The following is a 19,392-nucleotide window of genomic DNA, read 5'->3' on the forward strand; positions in this document are numbered from 1 at the left end:
ACGAGTGTGACCGTGCTGGGTGGCTAAAAAACACACAGCATTTAGTCGAGAGCGAGCGGCAGCGACCAATGCGTGGATCGAAGCGATGTGGCTGCCCCATGCCACTAAAGATGTGTGCTGTATCGAAGTCGGACGTGGATGGTCCTTGGAAAGTTGTACACACGCGCTACAAAAGCGAGGTACACAACCACCCCGCAGCGGAAGATGTCCGTGTACATTCGGCTCACCGGACACGTGCCGCTGCCAGTATGTCGACGACCCAGCAAACAATGGGAGACCTAATTGCAAGTCAGACGGCAGCGGGCATTCCAGTTGCCAAAATACGAGCATCTATCCTCAATAGCAATCTCAACTCTCTGGTGTTGCCAAAAGACATCGGAAACCTGAAAATGAAGGCCCGAAAGCAGGCTATGGCTACCCAGACACCACTGGAGGCACTTTTTTCTCTTTTGGAGCACCACAAGTTTTTCTATCGCAATGAGATTAATCCAGAGACACATGAGTTGTTGTACTTGTTGTGGGCGCATCCGGCGACATTACGTCTCTACAAGCGGCATTGCGACGTCCTGATCATGGATGCTACGATCAAGACCAACAACTACGACCTGCCTATGGTGAATGTCATTGCAATGACAGGAATGAACTCGGTTCTACCCGTCGCCCAGTGTTTTCTGCCTGGTCAAAAGGATAGTGATTTTTTGTGGGTCTTAGAGCGGTTCCGGGAGTTGATGCATTGCAATAGAATCCAACTCGCGTCTGTAAACCTCACAGATCGAGAGTTGGCAGTGATGAGTGCTCTCGACACTGTATTTCCCACCGTCCCGTCATTGATTTGTAGGTGTCATCTGAATCAGAATGTGTTGGCGAAAGTTAGAAGTGTTCTTGGTCAGGTTCAAGTCGAAAACCCACTACCAGGTCAAGATAAGTGGGAGAATACCTGGCAGACCGAGGTCTTTATGACGTATTTCTATCGGGCCGTGGAGTCACCCACTGAATATGAGTATGAGCTGCAGTGTGTGATTTTGAAGGACCTCTCCCCGAGTTTAGCAGCCTACTTAGAGATGCATTGGTGGAAGTACAAGACATAACTCGTGCGCTGTTGGACAAATAAGTACAAACATTTTGAGTATCGGGATACGTCGGCAGTGGAGGGCACACATGCACAGTGCAAACGTTGGCTCCAGGACAGCAATGGCAACTTGTACACTGATTTTCAACCGCCTTTTGCCACGGTGGCTTTCATCTGCAAGCTCTGTGAGTATTCGTGCGGCTCGCGACGCAACCATTCTTCCATACCTATTTCAGAATGATCGCTACACCCAAGTGGGTCGAGTTATTACGGTTTGGGCTCTACGTGCTACCGACGAGCTTTGGAAAGAGGCGATTCGAATGTGGACTGGATTAAGTCCATTCCGTGAATGCACGGGTGTGTTCAGAACGGTGAACGGGCGACCTTGCGTTCACGAGCTAGTTTCAATCATCCGGTCTAATGGGCGGCTAAAGCTCCTACCGACAATGTTTGACCCTCACTGGTGGATATATCGTGATAAGATTGAGACGTGGCAGCCTCGCATATTGGAGCCCGCTAGTCTACGTACCAGACGGCGTCAAGCTCGATCTCACCGAGCTAACCACGGTGTGAGTGGCACAGCCCGTGAACCCACTTGCAGAAAGAATTGACCTTAACCATCCGGCACCTTCACCTCAATATCTTCAAGGCGGAAGTGGCATGGTTCTGACTAGCTCTTAGCTGGACCAAGTACACACCGGACGGACCGGCGGTTTTAGTCACTGGATACAGCAAGATCGGGTTGTTGAATCAGTGGTCGCGCACCTAGACTCTCAGTTTCTGTCGATTCCACCTCCAAGGTTCCACCGTCCCATCCAGTACCAACAGCAATCCCAGCAATCTTACCACCAACCACATATCCCGCCGCGCTATTGGGGGGACGCAGGTAGACAGCCCTTCTAGAGGTACTCATACAAAGAAATCTATGAGTACCCGTACGATATCTATGACTTCTGGTACCCTATCCATGAGGTGGTAGAGTTGTATCCATGACTTCCAGTGTTCTATCCATGAATTGAAACAATTGGCGGGAACCCGGGTTCCCGCAAATGATACCGACCAAATGGCGAATTATTTATTTTATTTTTGGTCTCCATATTGGTACCCTCGGGGCAAGTTAAACCCTCATACCTAAGAGCATCTCCAGCAGTTGGTCTCAAACACGGTTTTATCCTAAAAGTAACGCTGTTAAGACTTGGCCGAGACGTAAGGCTTCCACCAGAAGGTCCTATTGCAGGTTTTAACTTCACCGGGACCTATAAATTGGCTTTCGAGTCTTAAAATAAGACCACAATCTTAATGCCACCCATACAAAACTGAAGTGTCGCCGTATTTAAAAGATTGCACCAAGACTGAATGCAATTTTCACATGCGGGAATGGACTTATAAGACTCGCTTTAGAACTCGCCGCTGGAAGTAAGTCGGTCTGCGCGGGTCTCAACTGTAAAATTGTGGTCTCAAAGACCCTGTTACGTCTTAGGATAAGACCCACCGCTGGAGATGCTCTAAGTGCTGTCGATGAAGGACTACCCTCAAAATATGCCACCGGTACTGAATAGACCCAAATAACATACCTTACCATGTCCAAGTTTATCTTTCATGAGCAGGAGGATAGCGATGAGACCGGGAAGCACTGTACCGCTGCACAAGGCAAGCGTCTGGATTTTCGTGGAGAGACACAGGACGAGGGCGAAGGTGAATTAACCTTCCGTTCCCCTACTGAGCTTTAGCGTTCTATGTAGGTCATAGACCAACACTTCAATACATTTGCTCATACATGTGTACCGGTAGTTTTGGGGGAACCGGGGTCCCGATGGGTACCCGGGTTCCCGCCAATTGTTTCAATTGTAGAAACGGATCCATGATGTTCACTAGCCGATCCATGAATTGTAGAAACGGATCCATGATTTTCAGTAGGCGATCCATGAGTTCAACTATACTGATGACCACTGGTTTCTGATCCATGAGATGTACTAGATCACAGTACGAGACACCGCCTATTTCACGACCGAAGCTGATCCTCGACTTTCTATACAAATCGATGACTTCAATACCAACTCCATGAATACCGGTACTATATCCATGAAATTACACGCGGTATCCATGATGAGCGGTAGCCGATCCATGACTTGTGGTATCGGATCCTTGAAATTGTCGAATTGTATATATGCGTTCGTAAATCCGATCTTCGGGTTTCAATAATACAAAGGTGTCTACATACACTTCATAAATATTTCAACATCCGTGCATACAGTGTACATCTATCCGTTTACTGTTGACGTGGTAAAATATTAAAACAAACACTTGCTAAGAAAAAAATGATCAAATCGATGGCCATTGTGTTTTTCATTAACGCTAGTTAACCTAAAGCCCGAAAAACTTCAGCGAGATCTTCCTTCAGCATTTGTGCACGTTGTACGTGTTTTTATTCCGAAGTGGCGCTGGCATTTTTTGCAGAACGCCCCCTTGTCGTTGTTGGCCTTCCACTTTCTGGCGATGGCCTCCTTCTCAGGGTTACTGTCGCAATAGCGCTGGTGGTTGGTGAGAGATCGCTTAGAGTCGCTTCGCTTGAAGCAGAAGCGGCAGCGGTAGAACCCCCAGGCAACTCGCTCTACAGTAGCGTCGTGTGCCACGTTGTCAACCAGTAGAGTGCCTTGAAGGCGAACATCATGCGCCTCTGCACGTGGGTCTGCATGTGGCAGGTCGCCACGGAAGATAAGTAGATCTCCTGCGTTCATCTCAATGACGTAAGCGTTGGATCGAATTGCGCATCTGTTGAACGCCTCAGGGACCGTGATCACCTTCGGTCCATCCGTGAGGGCGAGCAGCACTGAAGCCTGAACCCATTCATGGGCCTCAATCGTTGCCGCCGTCTCCGTTGACACGAAGTCGCGATGCAGGTGCTGAGGCGGCCAACCAGGCGACAGCTCAACCACGTCCCACTTCGTCGTCACCGTCCAGGAATGATGAAGCCTGCCGGCGAAGTCGACCATGCGCTCGTGCACAAAGCGAAACGCAGGGGGGGGGGGTGCGTTGATGTTGTCCGCGAGACTGAGAGGTGCTTGACGGCGATGAGCAATCCCAGTCTCGCGAAACCACTTGGCCTCTGACAGGCCGTCCACGGCACGACGCACAGCGCTAACCTCGTCTTGGGTGAGGAATTCCTTAACTACGTGGTAACCGTCGTTCCATATCCCGCAGATAATGGCGACGACGGCGGGCGTGCTTGGCGCGGGGTTGACGCTCATGCTGGTGGGGCTTGCTTGAACTGGTATCTTGAGTAGGAGGGGGCGGCTTGCAGAGTGAGATCCACACGAGGGATCATGGATGGCGCTGGTTCGCCGCCCCCTAGCACCCAAAAAGAATTTGGGTATTGATGTACACATTTACCCGCATTAGCTACCGCCAGCTGCTTGCCCAAATGTCACCTCTATTACGAGGGCCGTCCCCATGAGGGCCCTCCTTAGCGATTCCCGTCGAGCCGCAGCAGCAGCTCGTTTTTTTCTGGCGCGGCCAAGATCTGAGCACCAACGGTACGGTAGCATGGTCGTCGCGCGAGAGAAGACTCCACCCTTGGGGCTTGCGCTGCGAGCAGAGTACTCGGAAGGTCAATCTAGTAAGCCTACTTGTGTCCGTCGGATGCCTTGATGTCCAGCAAGCGTTGCTCCAGCGCGATCATGTAATAATGCACAATGTATGTCGAGGGACAGAGAGAACACGAGCCCTTCCACGAGCTCTGTATCTATACTACACTCGAGTCTTCCTTAGCAAGCAGCCGCCTAGGACTGTGTCTAAAGCTGCATCCACTAATCGCTGCGTGTTGGAAGGCGCTGAGAGTAGTGAGCGGACGGCAGTTCGCTCCGCTAGCTACAGCTAACTTAGCCCTACTTTCGCATCGGCAGCCCGAGCAACAAGCGCCTCCCCCAACAAAACTCAACACGCTCAGTCTCCTCACCTTGACCATCAACAACAGGTGGGCCTCCTTCGTGCTCACGCGCGACCTCAGCAACTCTACAACTCGGATAGACGCCGACTGGATTTTCATGCTAAGATCAACACCTACCACGCCGATTGCAGTAGGATGAACACGCTGTTGCCTTCTCACACTCAACCTGAAGGAGGCAGAGGACACCACCTTCCTCTTGCTGGCGCTCCGGGCATTCCAGCGTACGCTTCCCAGCATCCCAGAGGACAAGCACGTAGACTGGGGCGTTTGAAGCCGAGGGGGGACGGAAAATCTTGATCTGTTGCTGCGGACAGTGAATGGGGTGGTCAATGCACTCAGCTTGTGATTGGTAAAAAAAAATTTGTCGTGTCTGAGTGAGAAAAAAAATTAGTTGCTGCTGCAGGCATTGACTACCCCTACCGTATATGAGATCTCCTACTTCAGACCCCTGATTATTGAAGTTGTAGCGTCGTACATAGTTTTTGTTCATTTTTAGTCCCTTTCGTGCAAAATATGGCCATATTCTGCTCGATTTGCACGTTTTCTACGGTATGAAATTAGGAGATCTCTCTGAAGTAGGAGATCTCATATACGGTATTATTTAGTGCTCACGATTTTTCAATGAACAACGGTCACAGTAGATAAACTCGGCGTGAACAGATAGAACATTTGCAAAAGGTGCGTTAGTTTACACTACACAAGATATCAATATCACCACCCCCCAGCAACCGCGCTGTAATGATTAATACGTCGAGCTGCTGTACGACATCTCGCTGCTGTAGTCCCCGCTCAGTGTCGAGTTGGTCTGAATGCTCGAGTGGTCAACGTCCTTCCGAACTGTCAGCATCTTCGCTTGCGCACAGTCGCTCGCGTTCATATTGGTCACCGAGCCGATGCAGCCCGTGCAGAATGTCACCTTTCGCTTGGACAGCTGCAGGTCGGGGTCCACGAAGCTCAACTTGCGGACAATTCTGCACGCGTGGCAGACGTGGCCAAAGCACAGCTTGCATGTGCTGTTGCTCTTCGAGAAGTCTCCCAATCGACGACCGATTGGAGACGAGCAGGTGACGCAGATGCTCTTCTTGTTAGGAGCTCCACGCTGCTTTGATTCCGCATAGGCCTTGTCGAGCATGAAGCTGAGCTTGCGCATCTGGCCACAGAACCCGTACTTGACACTTGAAAGGAAAGCAGTAGCCATCCCTGGGACGACGAGCATGCGGATCATATCACCACACGGATCGAAGATTCCCGTGGCGTACATTTCCATGACGTTGGGGGCAGCCTAACGCCAAAACCCAATGATGGACACGTTGCCTCGAATCCGGTTCGGCAGCTCATGCGTCTGAGGAAAGCTGACCGAGTGGAGCAAGTGATAGCCGAGACGCTCACCGCTCTGCGAAGTGGCGAAGCCCGTGCCTTCGAGATACACGTAGTCTCGATTCTTGACCAGACTGGTCGACGCGAACGGGATATCGAGCTCCATCCACTTGACGAGGAGGGACTGGAACGGTTCTTCCAGGGTGGGGAGGACCACAGAGTCCAACACAGCAGCTCCACTGACGTCGTCAACATATGAGGCCTTGATTCGCATCGTCTCCAGGTCTTCGCTCATCACTCCGTACATGTGATCTTCGAGCTTGCCCTCGATCGACCCCACACAGAGGATCATTGGAAGTCCGGAACCCGATGGCTCACCATCAGAGATGTGAGCGGATTCCGGCCTCTCCGCGTACACTGTGAGGTTCTCGCGCTCCTTGATCTGTTTCCAGCGACGGGAGTCGACTTTGCGCTTGTGCGAGGAGACGAACGTGTTGTAGTTGGCGAGGTTGGACATGATAATGCCATTCGCGAGGTCTTGCAGCTGCAACCGGTCGTCTTGAGATATATTCATGGCTGTGAAGGGGTTCACGATGAAGCGTTCTTTCCCCATGGTGGTTAGTTGGCTCTTGTCTGGGGTGATGGCAGGAAGAGTGCTGGAAGTGGAATGACGATCCGAATTCCAATGTGAACAGTCAACGCGACTCAGGGTGTGAGGTGATTCATTCATGTGTTAAACAGATCAGTCCAGGATAAGACGCACGTGCTTCAATTTGAAGTCACATTTAAAATGTTCTTTAGTAAGAACGAATATTAATAAATATATGTTCTTTTGTTTACCGGTAACAAAGAGAAAGTGTGATTCATGCTTCTCAAAATGCGTGTCCGTGTTTGCGGTAAATATTGTATTAAAAATGGGGATTTATGAGATGCAGATTAAAATAGTTTTTCTGCAAAGCGTTGGCAGCGAGGCGCTGCTAATCAAGTTTTCCGTCGGGCCACTGTGGCGGATCCCCCAGAACGACTTGAAGAAATTCATTTTTTTACGGAAACGAGAGCTTTTCAGCTTCGATCATCTGACAGTCAAGTGTAGATGCATAAACTCAGGCGATCTGGTTTATGCATTTACACTTCCCATTTTTCTTCCAGGTACCCTCAGTTAGGATAAATGAACTCAATCTAACCTCAACCTTGAAATGAAAAAAAATGTCAATAAAGTGTCTGCGACTGTAGTTCACGCTCTATGGGGTCATATCTCGACCACAACCTTGATTTCATCGTAGAGAAGCCGAAGTTCAGCACGATTGCGGTCCAAATGAGCGTGCTGCCTGCTATCAGTAGGAAGCCATTGTAAGCGATCGCTGAATCTATTACGAGCAGCTGAACGACTGACCTTTCAAAGTCAACTACGGCGCCATCATGGCCAGTACGTGGATGGTCTCCATGCCGTTGATCTTATCGGGGCGTCATCAATCAGCCAAAACGGAACGGCACACACACTTTTAGTCAGGTCCGCCTAGACGATGGGGGTGGCGCAACCGTTTTGCAACTTGTTCAATCCCGAGATGATGTGAGCAGCAGCATCCTCGGCCACCTGAGGTCGTCGCCATATGGGGTCATTTAGCAAGAAAAAAGTTAGGAATGACCAGTCCAAAGCTTCAACAGGTGCTCCAACTTGACCTGGTGGGTGAAGTCGACGACATCCTCAACACTTTATCCCCCAGGTAGCGAGGGATAGCCTGCCTACCATCTCTTCAGTCATTCCGGATTTCTCTCCATCTCCCTCAAGTCCGTCTCACCTTCCAGCTCTCGCCGACTATGGTGAAGGGTCGATTCACCGTCAACCCTTTCAAGGAGCTGGCGCTCACTCCAGACGACATAAGTAACCTACACGAGATCTCCAGCGCCATCCTCGACTCGAATCTGTCGAGGTACGAGGACTACATCAACGTCGACAAGGGTAAGGTCGACTCAGCGCAATGGAAGTTGGTAAAGTCCAAGGACAACACGAGAGTTTTTCATGAGAAATCCACCGGATCTAGCAACGCAGCGCCGCTCCCTCAAGCTTCCGGGTCTTCCAAGGACCTTCCGTCTCTGCTCTGCGTCGGGACCACAGTTGGAGATATGGAAGACATGATGTTTGGCGTGGTGAACCCGACGCTCGAGATCACGCGCATCAAGGCCTCGTATGTTGACGACCTCAGCGGAGCTGCTGTGCTGGCCAACATCGTCGATCCGACGTTGGAGAACCCCTTCAACTCCCTCGTTGTCAAGTGGATGGAGATCGATATTCCGCTCCAGTCCATGGGCCTCGTCAGGAACCGCGACTACATCTACGTGGAGGCCACGGGCTTCGTGAATCTAGCTAACGGCGAGAAGGTCGGCTACCACATTCTGCACTCTGTCAACTTCCCGGAGACGCACGAGTTGCCCAACCGAGTGCGCGCGAATCTGTCGATCTGCGGTTTCTTCCGACAAGTCCGACCCAACGCAAGTGAGATCTTCGTCACTGGCCTGATGGATCCGGGCGGTGACATGATCCGCATGCTGGTGGTGCCCACAATGGCCAATGCGTTCTTGTCGACTCTGAAGTACGCACACTGCGGTCAGATGAAGAAGCTTCAGTACATGCTGGAGAAGCGATACGCCGAGGCCAAGGAGCTGGGGACGCCGAACCGAGAGCACATTTGCGTGACATGCAGCCAACCGATCACGAACCGCAGGCTTGGCGACTTTGGCAAGACCGACGCTACCTGCAAGCTCTGCTTCGGCTACGTGTGTGGCAGCTGCAAGATCCAGAGGAAGCTGAGCTTCGTGACCCCGGATCTGCTCTTGGCGCAGCGCAAGGTCACGTTCTGCGCCGTGTGTTTGAACGATGCGATCCGAGCCCCCGCAGCGGACGCTGCCAGAGCGCAACTCGTATCATCAGTCGGTGGGTTGTCAAAACAGCACTTGTACAACCATGGCTCCGAGGCAAGTACCGTGTCAGAGTATGCGTCGAGCTGTGGATAACTATTATGTAGGACTTACGTTTTCTGAAGGAAAAGTAATGTTTTTTTTTATACGCTCACTGCTTAGGCAAACTTAAAAAAAACTCTCGATCCCTGGGCTAAACTTTCATGAATAAGGGTGAGCTAGAAAAGCTTGCCAGTTGAAATCTTTCATGGAGGGAAGATACAGTTGGCGAGCGCCGAGTTGCGATCGAGGTATCAGCCGTGAGCCGATCACACTTGAAACGAGGGATCCGCTTGGCATAGAGACTGACAGCAGGCGCCAAAAAGTCTGTGTCTTTCCCCGATAAGAACATGCTTACGCTGGCTGGCCCGGACAGAATTGTACTTAGTAAGCATTTGCCGAGTCCTACCCGCTCAGCAGCTGAGTCAGCTTGCATACGTTGATGCGTTAACGGTAAGATGCTGCAACAGTGTCCTAAAATACTCGATTGCTGGGGAGCAACATCCTTATCGATGATGCTGATTTATGAACCCCCAGATGACTCGTCGCGTTCCGTTCCAAGACGTAGAGCAGTTGGCGAGACTTGCGTGTACTGTGCACGGTAGCTTCGCTCGACAAGAGGGCTACGCCCCCCTCAGAGCCCAGCGATTATTGCTACTCTGTCGAATAGATCATTCTCGTTCTTGCTTCAATCCAGCCACCCGACTACCTCCTCCCAAGCGAGCACCAGTCCAACTTTCAGCAGCTCAGAAGCTCCGCGCATCATGGTGAAAGGCCGATTCACAGTGAACCCGTTCCCGAACTTGAAGTTGACGCCGGCGGACACGGGCAACCTCCACGAGATAGCGAGCTCCATCCTCGAGGCCAACATCCAACGCTACGAAGACTTCCTGACCAAGGAGAACAAGAAGATCGACGCGGATAAGTGGAAAGTACTCAAGACCAAGGAGAACTCCACCGTGTACACGGCTCGACACCACGACGTCTACCGCACGGGCGCTACAACCCACCGCGGCCACCAAGCGCATCCAGCACTGCCGTCTCTACTCAGTCTGGGGACGACGGTGGGGTCTTTGGAGGACATGATGCTCGGCGTCGTGAACCCGACGCTGGAGATCATGCGGATCAAGGCCTCGTACGTTGACGACCTGAGTGGAGCCGCCGTGCTGGCCAACCTCGAGGACCCTACACTGGACGACCCGTTCCGGTCGCTGGTGGTCAAGTGGATGGAGCTCGATATCCCTCTCCACACGACCAGCCTCGTCAACAACCGCGACTATGTCTACCTAGAAGCCACTGGGATGGCCGCCCTCTCGACAGGCGAGCGAGTGGGCTACCATGTGCTGCACTCGGTCAACTTCCCGCAGACTCACGAGCTGCCTGGACGCGTGCGTGCCGATACGTCGATCTGCGGTATCTTCCGTCAGATCCGACCCAACGCCATCGAAGTCTTCGTCTCGGGCGTGATGGACCCGGGCGGTGACATGATCCGCATCCTGGTGGTCCCCAGCATCGCTTCTGTCTTCCTGTCCACGCTCAAGTACGTGCACTGCGGCCAAATGAAGAAACTCGCGTGGATGCTGGAGAAGCGCTACGCTGAAGCCAAAGAGCTCGGGACTCCCAATCGCGAGCACATCTGCGTCACATGTTCGGCTCCGATCAAAAACCGAAGAATCGGCGACTTCGGCAAGAGCAGTAGCACCTGCAAGTTGTGCTTTGGCTACGTCTGCCATGGCTGCAAGATCGAGCGGAAGCTGAGCTTCGTGACGCCGGATCTACTGCTGGCCCAAAGGAAGGTCACGTTCTGTGCCGTGTGCTTGAACGATGCGGTCCGAGAGAATGCAACCGTTGCAGCCAGAGCGCAAATTGCTGCCTGTGGTGAAGTCGGTGAAGTCGGCAAGACGCATCAGTATTCTACAGTGTCAGACGCCTCCACTGTGTCGGGGTATTCATCCTCGCAAGGATAGTTATCAACGCTACTTACATTGTGGTGCATTTGTTCGATAGTGGCCCAAAGCAATATAAGCAAACTTCTTTGATGTGTAATAGGAGCTTCAATCCATAGCGTAAGTATCCGTAGCGTAGGATACACACACTTGTTGAGTACATGAACACCAATGGCAGGCATGAGATGATACAGTGCATCCATTACTGTGGCCCTTGCACCAGTTGTGGTCACATTAACGCGCTACGTTTGCCTCCTTCACCTGTCGTCCAGCATCTGCTGCGCCTTTCGCTAGTTCTGCAATCCGAGGCGTTGGTGTCCACACTAATTCTTTCTTATCTCCAAATTAAGAAAGCCTTGGACAAACCACTTGTCAAGGCAAGTGAACGCAACCAAAAATGTTTTCAATCTCGATCAGAAACCTCGCTATCTGACCCCCAGCTGTGGTCAACTGGTCGGGAAGGTTGCGACTATATCCTAGTCTATCCGCTTGCGTGCCTGAGTGTCTGGTACTTGGCCTCTCCGTCCTTGCGTGCCAATTCAGACTGACCAGCTGGAGTACCTGTGCCTTGGTTGCAGCAATGCACTTACCATGCGTCCTCCATCCTCTACCAGCCGGTCACGGACCTCGCTTTCGGGTCGGCGAATCATTCTGCGACTCGCGCTGTCCAAGTCACTCTCCACCACCGACTTTCGTATCTGCACCCTACATCGCTCGACGTCGCGTTGGTCATGACCAAGGGCCGATTCACCGTTAACCCGTTCAATGAGCTCCATTTGACACCTTCGGACGTGGATGACCTCGAGAAACTCGTCGCCTCCATCCTTGATGCCAACATCGCACGGTATGAGGAGTTCCTGTTCAAGGAGAACTGCAGGATCGACGCTGATAGCTGGAAACTAGTCAAGAGCCGAGACAACACCAAGGTCTACTCCGAACGCAACTTCGGTTCAACCGGCGTGGGTCCCAATGTAGTGCTGTCGGGTCAATCGTCGGACCTGCCTTCCCTCCTCTGCTTCGGTACCGCAGTCGGAGCCCTGGACGATATGATGTTTGGTGTCGTGAACCCGACGCTCGAGGTCATGCGGATCAAGGGGTCGTGTAGGAACACACACTAAATTATATAATAGCACACTTTCCCCACCAACAACACCCACCAAGTCCCGATGACTCAATGGGCTTGTTCGGGTTAGAACCTGAAGGCCCAGGAACTTTCCCTTGCACCGGGTTGATGTTTCCTCTGTGCACCGTGTTTCCGCTTTGTCAACTGACGGAAACCCAGCGTCACCAGCCACGAGCAAAGGCTGACACGCTCTCACACACAATATAAACCTCGCAGGCCCTCAGGAAGGAAGGGTCCCAGCCAGTCACGGCTTGATACGAGGGTGCCGGAGCTATACTCCGACGGGAATGATAAATGGAGTGCGCTCTCGCTCCTCCACTACACGGCGATGACTGGCCCTTCGTATACACGGCCACTTCTTCACTACTCTTGGCCTGACCACGGGTAAACGCACGCTACGATACTAGCGTCCACTGATAGTCATAATCCTACCAACAGGTTTATCCATTTGCTACGGGAACTCACCGATAGCCCGGACGTCTTCCTTGAATGGTTGAGAGGAAAAGCTGTTCTGTCATTGTTGCCCAAAGGGCTTATCTGTTCTATCTTCTCTTTCCTATGATTTAATACAAATATCTAGTCTAGACGTGTCCGTTGTGGATCTTCCAGGTAACCGCCCGACTCTTCAGAACTCTCTTGAAGGCTCGGACGGCCTCCCGATGACTCGAAGAGTCGCCTTAGGTGCGGAGCCCAGGCCAAAGTTCGCCGTAGGTTCGGGTCGTCCTTGAAGTTCCGGTGTTGTGTGGACACACCACGGCTTGAGCTTGAGTGTCGACGAGTCATCGTCATTGGCCCAGACTGACCAATCCGCGGCCGTCGAACACCATCGAACGAATGGCGATGTGCCTCGATCCGCCAGTTGAGTCGACGCCGAATGCCGCGGGGCTTGCCGTGAGCTTCACTCAACTTTCTCGACACCACAGCTGCCCACACCGTGTCGCGTGCCACAGCACTTGGTGAGCGTCAGGGTGCTCCCGGTGTCTTCGCGCTACCACGGCTGGGTCGTCTCGCGCCGCGAAGGCTGCGCTGGCCCGCGCGTTCCGGGCGCTCGGCGTCGATCCCGCTGACATGGTACGTGCTGCGTTCGGTCTCCTGCTCGTGCCGTCGACTGCTCACCCTCACGCGTGTGCGCTTGTTCTGCTGGCGCCAGGCTCCCGCTGCGTCGAGTTCTGGTGGCGGCCTCTCCGGCCAGGCTTCTGCTGCGTCTTCGCCTGCTCGGCCGTCGTCTTCCGCTCGCGCTGGGTCGACGGCTGCCGGTACTCCGCGTCCAGGCGATGCCGCACAGGTGCGTACCCTGTCACTGCATGCGTCTCCCTTCTTTTCACTCGTGCTGACGTTGTTCTCGTTGATGCGTCTGCTTATATCTGCAGTCGGCTGGTGGCGTGCCTCCGCAGCCACTTATCGAGGCTATGCGTGGCCACGAGGCTTCGGGAACCCCGGCAACCTCTCGGCCTGGGTCTCCTGGTTCTTCTCAGCCTGCTCCCGACAACTCGCGCGGTCGTGGTCAAGTTATGCGTCGCGACGCCCTTGAGCAGCTGGTCCGTGATGCATGTGATGAGTCGTCGGAGCGCATCTTGGCGGTGCTAGGCTCGAGGCTGGAGTCTCTCGGCCGTCTCTCGGTGAACCTGCAGCTGGGACCGAGCATCCGTGGTGATCGCCGCGTGGGTTCTCGCCTGGCGTCGGCCCGGAACCTCGATGAAGTGGTTACTGCTGCGGAACCAAACATGGATGTTGGCGAAGGCTCGACGCTGGACATGGCAACTATGCGCGCCCAGCTGCACTCTGCTGAGTCAGCGCAGGCTGCTGCAGAGAATCGGTTGCGGTCGCAGACGTACTCTTTGGAGAACCAGAAGGTATTCTTGAAGAACGCGAACGACGAGATCGCACAGCTGAAGAAGGATGTAGCGCATCTTCGTCAGCTGGAGGCTCATTACATCGTCGAGCTCGAGTCGTCGAACGCCGCCATGGGTGGCCTCAGAGAGTGTTCCGAGCGGCAGGAGAATCGTGTCAGGGTGGCCGAAGACTCGCAAGCTCGAGCTCTAGCTCAGTTGAAACGTGAGCAGGAGGTCTACAAGGCGGCCGTTGCTTCGTCGACTGCTCAAAGCAGGCGCTTGCACGATCTGCTGGCTCGCTCGGACGCCGCCGACGACACCGCACCAGCTCGCCTTCGCCGCCGCAATGAGGACCTCGAAGAGCAAGTGAAGCGGCTGACCCGTGCCAACAAGACGCTTCGCGCTCACGTGCAGCTGGAAGAAATGGACCCCGACGTCCTGGTCCTCGCCGTAGAAGGTTTCGTAGTTACCATTTGGTCGTCATTTGGTTTATGTTTGCTGACTTTGTCCCGATGACTCATCTTGCTTGCAGGTATCTCGACTGGTGAACTCAATTGGAGCTTGCTGGATTTTACTCCCGAGTCTCTCGCGATTTTGCAGAAGCAGTACCGTACAGCAGACCGCTCCAAGCCGGACAGAGATATCGCCGAAGACTCGGCTCGGACTGCCTTCTCACTGAATGACTCCATTGGGGATCCCTTGCGCAAGGACACTCCCGCTGGTGCTAACAAGACCACTCCGGGGATGTCTGCCACTGCAGTCAAGAAATCTCGCGCGTCGCGTCGGTCATCGTCTTCTCCACGGTTCTTGTCCCGCAAGAGGTCTCGCGAAGACTCGGGCTACGTCAGTGCTGCTGCTTCCCCAGCTCGGCCGAGTCGCTCAGGGTCGAAGGCTCGCAAGACTTCTGCCGAGTCATCGGATGGGTCATCGGCGTCATCTCCCGTGAGGAAGGCGTCGGAGAAGCCAAAGAAGTTGCCCAAGAAGCGGAAGGAGTCTCGCTGGGCACGAAGTCGTTCTGCGTCGGTGCCTCGCGGCTCTCCGGTCTACGCGCGCTTCATCGGTTCCAGTGTCTCTCCGCCCACGAGTCCTACTCCAGTCGCGAAGGCTACTGCGCCCTCTGTTCCTGGTTCTGCGCCGCCTGCTGCTTCTGCGGAAACTCCTGTCCAAGCTGTTGTCCCAGTCTCTGGTTCCGGTGATGATCCACAAGTTGGTGGCTTGAGTCATCGGGCTGATCGCGGAGGGACGGACGAGCAGTTAGCTTCAGTCGAGCAGTCTCCGGAGATGCCTCAGTAGTTCGGAGATGACTCGGATGCTGGATTGACGGAGGTTCTTGTTGACGACTCAGTGGTTAATTGCTGTGCTGCTTCTGCTGATGAGGAGGAACTCGACGAGTGGGAGGGAGAGCGCGTTGAGGTGGTTGCTGTAGTTCCAGCTCCGTCACCTCCGGTTGCTGACGGTCTATCGGCTTCCACTGATCTCTCGTCACCTGCGCCAGCTCTGCCTCCTGCCAGCCCTGAGTCATCGGCTTCTCTTCCGCTTGTTCCTGCAGCTTCTGCTGAGTCGGCGGACACCTCGGTCGCTGTCCCATCGGCTCGCCGGCCTGAAAATGCGGCATCTCAGAAGGTTCCGACGACTCGTGCCCGAGGTAAGAAGCCGGCTAAGTCTCGCCATAAGTTGTCATCGCGCCAAGTCGTCACTACGCAGTTATCGGCCCCAGGACCAAGTTCAAGTTCTGCGCGCTCTCTGTCTGCCTCGCCGGCAGCCCGAGATGTGCTGCCCACTGCTCGTTACTCCAAACACGTGTTGAACTGGGCCACTCCATACTTGGCTCCTGAAGTCCGGTTTCCTGGCGCTTCTAAGTGCTGGATCCAGATTTTGAATTGCGAGTTGCCGACTCCTATTCCCGGGGATGCTCGGATTGCTGCCACGGCTGCTGGTATCAAGGCGTTTAAAGACTTCAAGAACCCGGACCACCCTTGGCAGCAGCTTCGCCTGCGTCTCCTGGAGCACGCATGTTTGTTCGACACCCATGGATTTGATCCTTCTGTCAAGGTCTCCCAGCGAGCGCCCCCGACGACTCGAGTTAACGGGTATTGGAGCAACTTTCGAGGGTACGGGGATCCTGTCGACATTGATCTTGGGTTCTCGGATTGGGAGCGTTACCACTGGATTCCGGCTCCCGCCGTGGAGAATTGCTTCCGGATCGCTACCAAGGAGCTGGAAGGGAATAATTGGTCCCCTGAGGCGAAGGCCAAAGTTCGAGCTGAGCTGGACGAGGCCAAGGCTGAGTGGTTGGCGTATGCTGCCGAGCGGAACAAGCGCTGGGATCGGTTCCGAGCCAAGATCATCTACCAGGTCTGGAGATGGTTTGTCAGCAAGGAACCGAAGTTCGCTGCTCTCCACACCGAGTCTTTGTTTGAGTCTTCTATGCTGGGTTGCCCTTTCGACAACCTCACGTGGCTGCTCAAGACGACCGACTGGGTCAGCGAGATTTCGGCGTTGGACGCGGCTGAGCCGTGGCGTAATGGCTGGGTGGATGTTCCTGCCCAGCATCCGTACAACACGACGTTCTTCCCCTCCAATCCAAGGTTTCCGCTGTTCGTCCCAGCAAACACCACGCGCGAGGAAGTCGGGCACCAGATCGTCGTTTGTCCCGACCTCACGCCAAACGAAATCGCGGCTGATTGGGATGCTGGTTTCCGTGAACCTGCCCAAACTTCCGACGAGTCTTCGGGTCCTGAGCCAAGCGAGCCTCCGGCGTCTGCAGCTACTTCTCACGTGGCTCTCGACAACTCGGACCACCTCCAGGTGCTGGCGCAGGCTGCAGCTTCTGCTGAGTTGCAGGATGACGCTCGCGAGGATGGTGACGACTAGGAACGGTGAGTCTTCGGGTGCAGGTGTTTCTTCCACCCAAGCTGTTTGAGTTTTCACGGTTGTAGTCGTAGGTGCGTTCAGCTTGGGGTATTTAGGTTTTCTTGATTCTTCTTCCAGATCGTCACGTCCAGTTTTCAAAAAAATAAAAATCATGCAAGTCTTCTGCAGTAATCGTCTTCCTCTGCGTTTCTGGGCTGCATTGCCCCAGGTACAGGTCACCATCTTCCGCAGTAGTCATTTTCGTCTACCCTCCTGGGCTGCGTTGCCCCAGGCGTAGTTCATTATCTTTGAGTTGTCGCGAGCGAGCTCTAATCTTCGTCCGCGACCTGTACCATCTGAAGGCGTTCCTCGCTTCGCTTGCGCCTCAGGTAGTCGTTGAGAAGACCCCCACAGGAGAGGTGGGTGACTGGTTCCCACGTGGGCTCGTCTTGATCTGCCCACTTGATCTTGAATTCACGCACTGAGCGTCCCGTTCTTGTTGACATGGGCATCCGATCATCCAGAATTTCCAACACTTCGCTCTCACCGGCCAGACTATCAGGTTCCCAGCTGTCTTCGGGGAGTAATCCTCGTCGAAGTCCAGCCGTGAGTCTTCGGTGATGTCAGGCGCCAATCGAGCCTTCGGGCGGTCTTTGAATTCACTCACCGGCTTCAACCGCGAGACATGGACTACCGGGTAAAACCGATAGCCGCTCCGGTTCGGCAACTCGAGCTCGTAGGCGTACTCTTCGACCTTCTTCTTGATCCGGAACGGGCCGTGCCAGCGGTGGGCCAGCTTCTTGGTCAGCCCCGGCTTGACACGTTCCATATACAGCCATACGCGACTACCCGGCTCGAATAGAGACATCGGCGCGTTGCTTGAGGGGTCTGAGTCCGCGTCCTGATTGGTTGGCGTTGCTGTCGACCACTTGTTCCTGCCAGTCGTCGGGATGGTTGCTCTCTCCTTCCGGCTCAGTGCTTCGTTATGTTCGCGGGCTCGGCGGGCTTTTTCAGTCGCTTGGTATTCCTTGGTCATATCGAGTGCAATCTGGTGTTGTCGGTTGACGTCCCGGCGCCACGCCAGCGCGTCGGGTTGTCTGCTACTGCCCCTGCGGAGCGAGGACGACATCGCTTTCAACGTCGACTGAGCGTCCCATCCATGGACGAGGAAGAATGGAGTTTCCTTCCGTGTCATGTCTTGTGAGTTGTTGATCGCGAAGACCAACCGTTCCACGATCTCGTCCCAATCCTGCTGAAGCGGGTCTTCGGCGTACACTCTCACGGATTGAATCACCGTCTTTACCGACCTCTCTTGCTGCCCGTTGGCTTGGGGCCGATAACTCAGCGTAGCCCGCGACCTTGACTGCATCATTTCGGCAAAGGCCTGGAACACCTCGCTCATAAAGCGAGGATCCCGGTCGTGTCTAACCAACGAAGGTGCTCCGAATCGTCGGTATATACACTCTTCGAAAGCTTGGGCTACCTTGAGCGCTGTCGTGTCCGACATTGCCTTGGCGATCACAAATCCCGTGAACGCATATTGGAACAGGAGGAGGGCAGTGTTGCCTCTCCGAGTCATCGGGAGCGGTATTTCGAAGTCCATGGACACAATCTGGAGTGGTCGCCCTGCCAACACGTTACCGGGAGAATACCCTCGCAACTGTGGTCGGCGTTTGCTGGTGCTGCAGTCCGGGCACGACTTCACATGCTTCTCGACGTCTGTGTAGAGGCCGAACCAATAGTATCCCGCTTGACTCGCTGGTAGGTCCGCACTACCCCTTGGTGCCCGCCTTCTAGCGAGTCATGGCAGTTCTGCAACACTTCTTGAATCATCGTGGTGGGTACCACGAGACGCAGCTTGATCTCCTCTTGCTCTCCAGACGTGTCTGGACGACTCGAATTCACATTGTAGAGTACTCCGTCGTCGGACAGAACGAACTTGTCCGCAATTTTCCAGGCATCTCGTGCAGCCCTGTACCCGAGCTTCTCGACCTCGCCTCGGAGGACTGTTTTCAGGTTTCCCCACCGTAGTTCCTCGTCCTGAGCGGCTACTATGCGCCGTCGCCTCTCCGCTTGGACTTCGACGGGGTCAATGTCTTCTGCGTTTGGCGCTGCAGGCGGTGCTTGAGCTGCTTTCGGTGGTCGTTCATCAGTGTGCTCTTTGTCGGTTTGAGGCATCGGCTTGGGTGGCGTCTCGTTCGTACTGTCGTCCGCAAATCGGATTCGCTTCGTCTTCGATCTAGCCTGTGAACGAGTCATCGCCATGATCCTGAAAGGTTCTTTGCGCACGAAATCAGCGAATGTCCTGGGTTTGGTGACCTCGTATCCGTCCGCAATTTGAATAGAGCCTC

At 54.0% G+C, this 19,392-nt stretch overlaps 5 protein-coding genes across 5 annotated transcripts; 3 read left to right on the forward strand and 2 right to left on the reverse strand.

Annotated features, from left to right (window-relative positions):
• Positions 1-3,909: 3,909 nt before the first annotated feature.
• PHYSODRAFT_449944 (hypothetical protein) lies at positions 3,910-4,119 on the reverse strand (the record flags this gene model as incomplete). The annotated part of the gene is made up of 1 exon (XM_009529853.1): positions 3,910-4,119. A coding segment is annotated over one exon (210 nt), but the record flags the coding sequence as incomplete, so codon positions are not given.
• Positions 4,120-5,679: 1,560 nt separating this feature from the next.
• Positions 5,680-6,980, reverse strand: PHYSODRAFT_346442 (hypothetical protein). Its single transcript, XM_009529854.1, has 2 exons — positions 6,373-6,980; positions 5,680-6,297 (listed from the first exon to the last, which is right to left on the reverse strand). Exons 1-2 carry the CDS (start codon positions 6,943-6,945, stop codon positions 5,758-5,760), a joined length of 1,113 nt encoding a protein of 370 aa, XP_009528149.1. The 5' UTR covers positions 6,946-6,980; the 3' UTR covers positions 5,680-5,757.
• A 1,170-nt stretch (positions 6,981-8,150) lies between these two features.
• PHYSODRAFT_346443 (hypothetical protein) lies at positions 8,151-9,344 on the forward strand (the record flags this gene model as incomplete). The annotated part of the gene is made up of 1 exon (XM_009529855.1): positions 8,151-9,344. One exon carries the CDS (start codon positions 8,151-8,153, stop codon positions 9,342-9,344), a length of 1,194 nt encoding a protein of 397 aa, XP_009528150.1.
• A 707-nt stretch (positions 9,345-10,051) lies between these two features.
• Positions 10,052-11,254, forward strand: PHYSODRAFT_560497 (hypothetical protein; the record flags this gene model as incomplete). Its single annotated transcript, XM_009529856.1, has 1 exon — positions 10,052-11,254. One exon carries the CDS (start codon positions 10,052-10,054, stop codon positions 11,252-11,254), a length of 1,203 nt encoding a protein of 400 aa, XP_009528151.1.
• A 2,613-nt stretch (positions 11,255-13,867) lies between these two features.
• PHYSODRAFT_507656 (hypothetical protein) lies at positions 13,868-17,062 on the forward strand (the record flags this gene model as incomplete). Its single annotated transcript, XM_009529857.1, has 4 exons — positions 13,868-14,645; positions 14,721-15,009; positions 15,136-15,394; positions 16,061-17,062. 4 exons carry the CDS (start codon positions 13,868-13,870, stop codon positions 17,060-17,062), a joined length of 2,328 nt encoding a protein of 775 aa, XP_009528152.1.
• Positions 17,063-19,392: the final 2,330 nt, after the last annotated feature.

Source organism: Phytophthora sojae, assembly GCF_000149755.1.
Source record: "Phytophthora sojae unplaced genomic scaffold PHYSOscaffold_5, whole genome shotgun sequence".
In the NCBI taxonomy this organism is placed as follows: Eukaryota; Oomycota; class Peronosporomycetes; order Peronosporales; family Peronosporaceae; genus Phytophthora; species Phytophthora sojae.

Excerpts from the sequence above, each read along its gene's own strand:
- PHYSODRAFT_346442 (XM_009529854.1), bottom strand. The coding sequence starts at position 6,945 with ATGGGGAAAGAACGCTTCATCGTGAACCCCTTCACAGCCATGAATATA. Across the intron at positions 6,298-6,372 it reads GCTATCACTTGCTCCACTCG|GCTGCCCCCAACGTCATGGA; the intron begins GTCAGCTTTCCT and ends TTTTGGCGTTAG.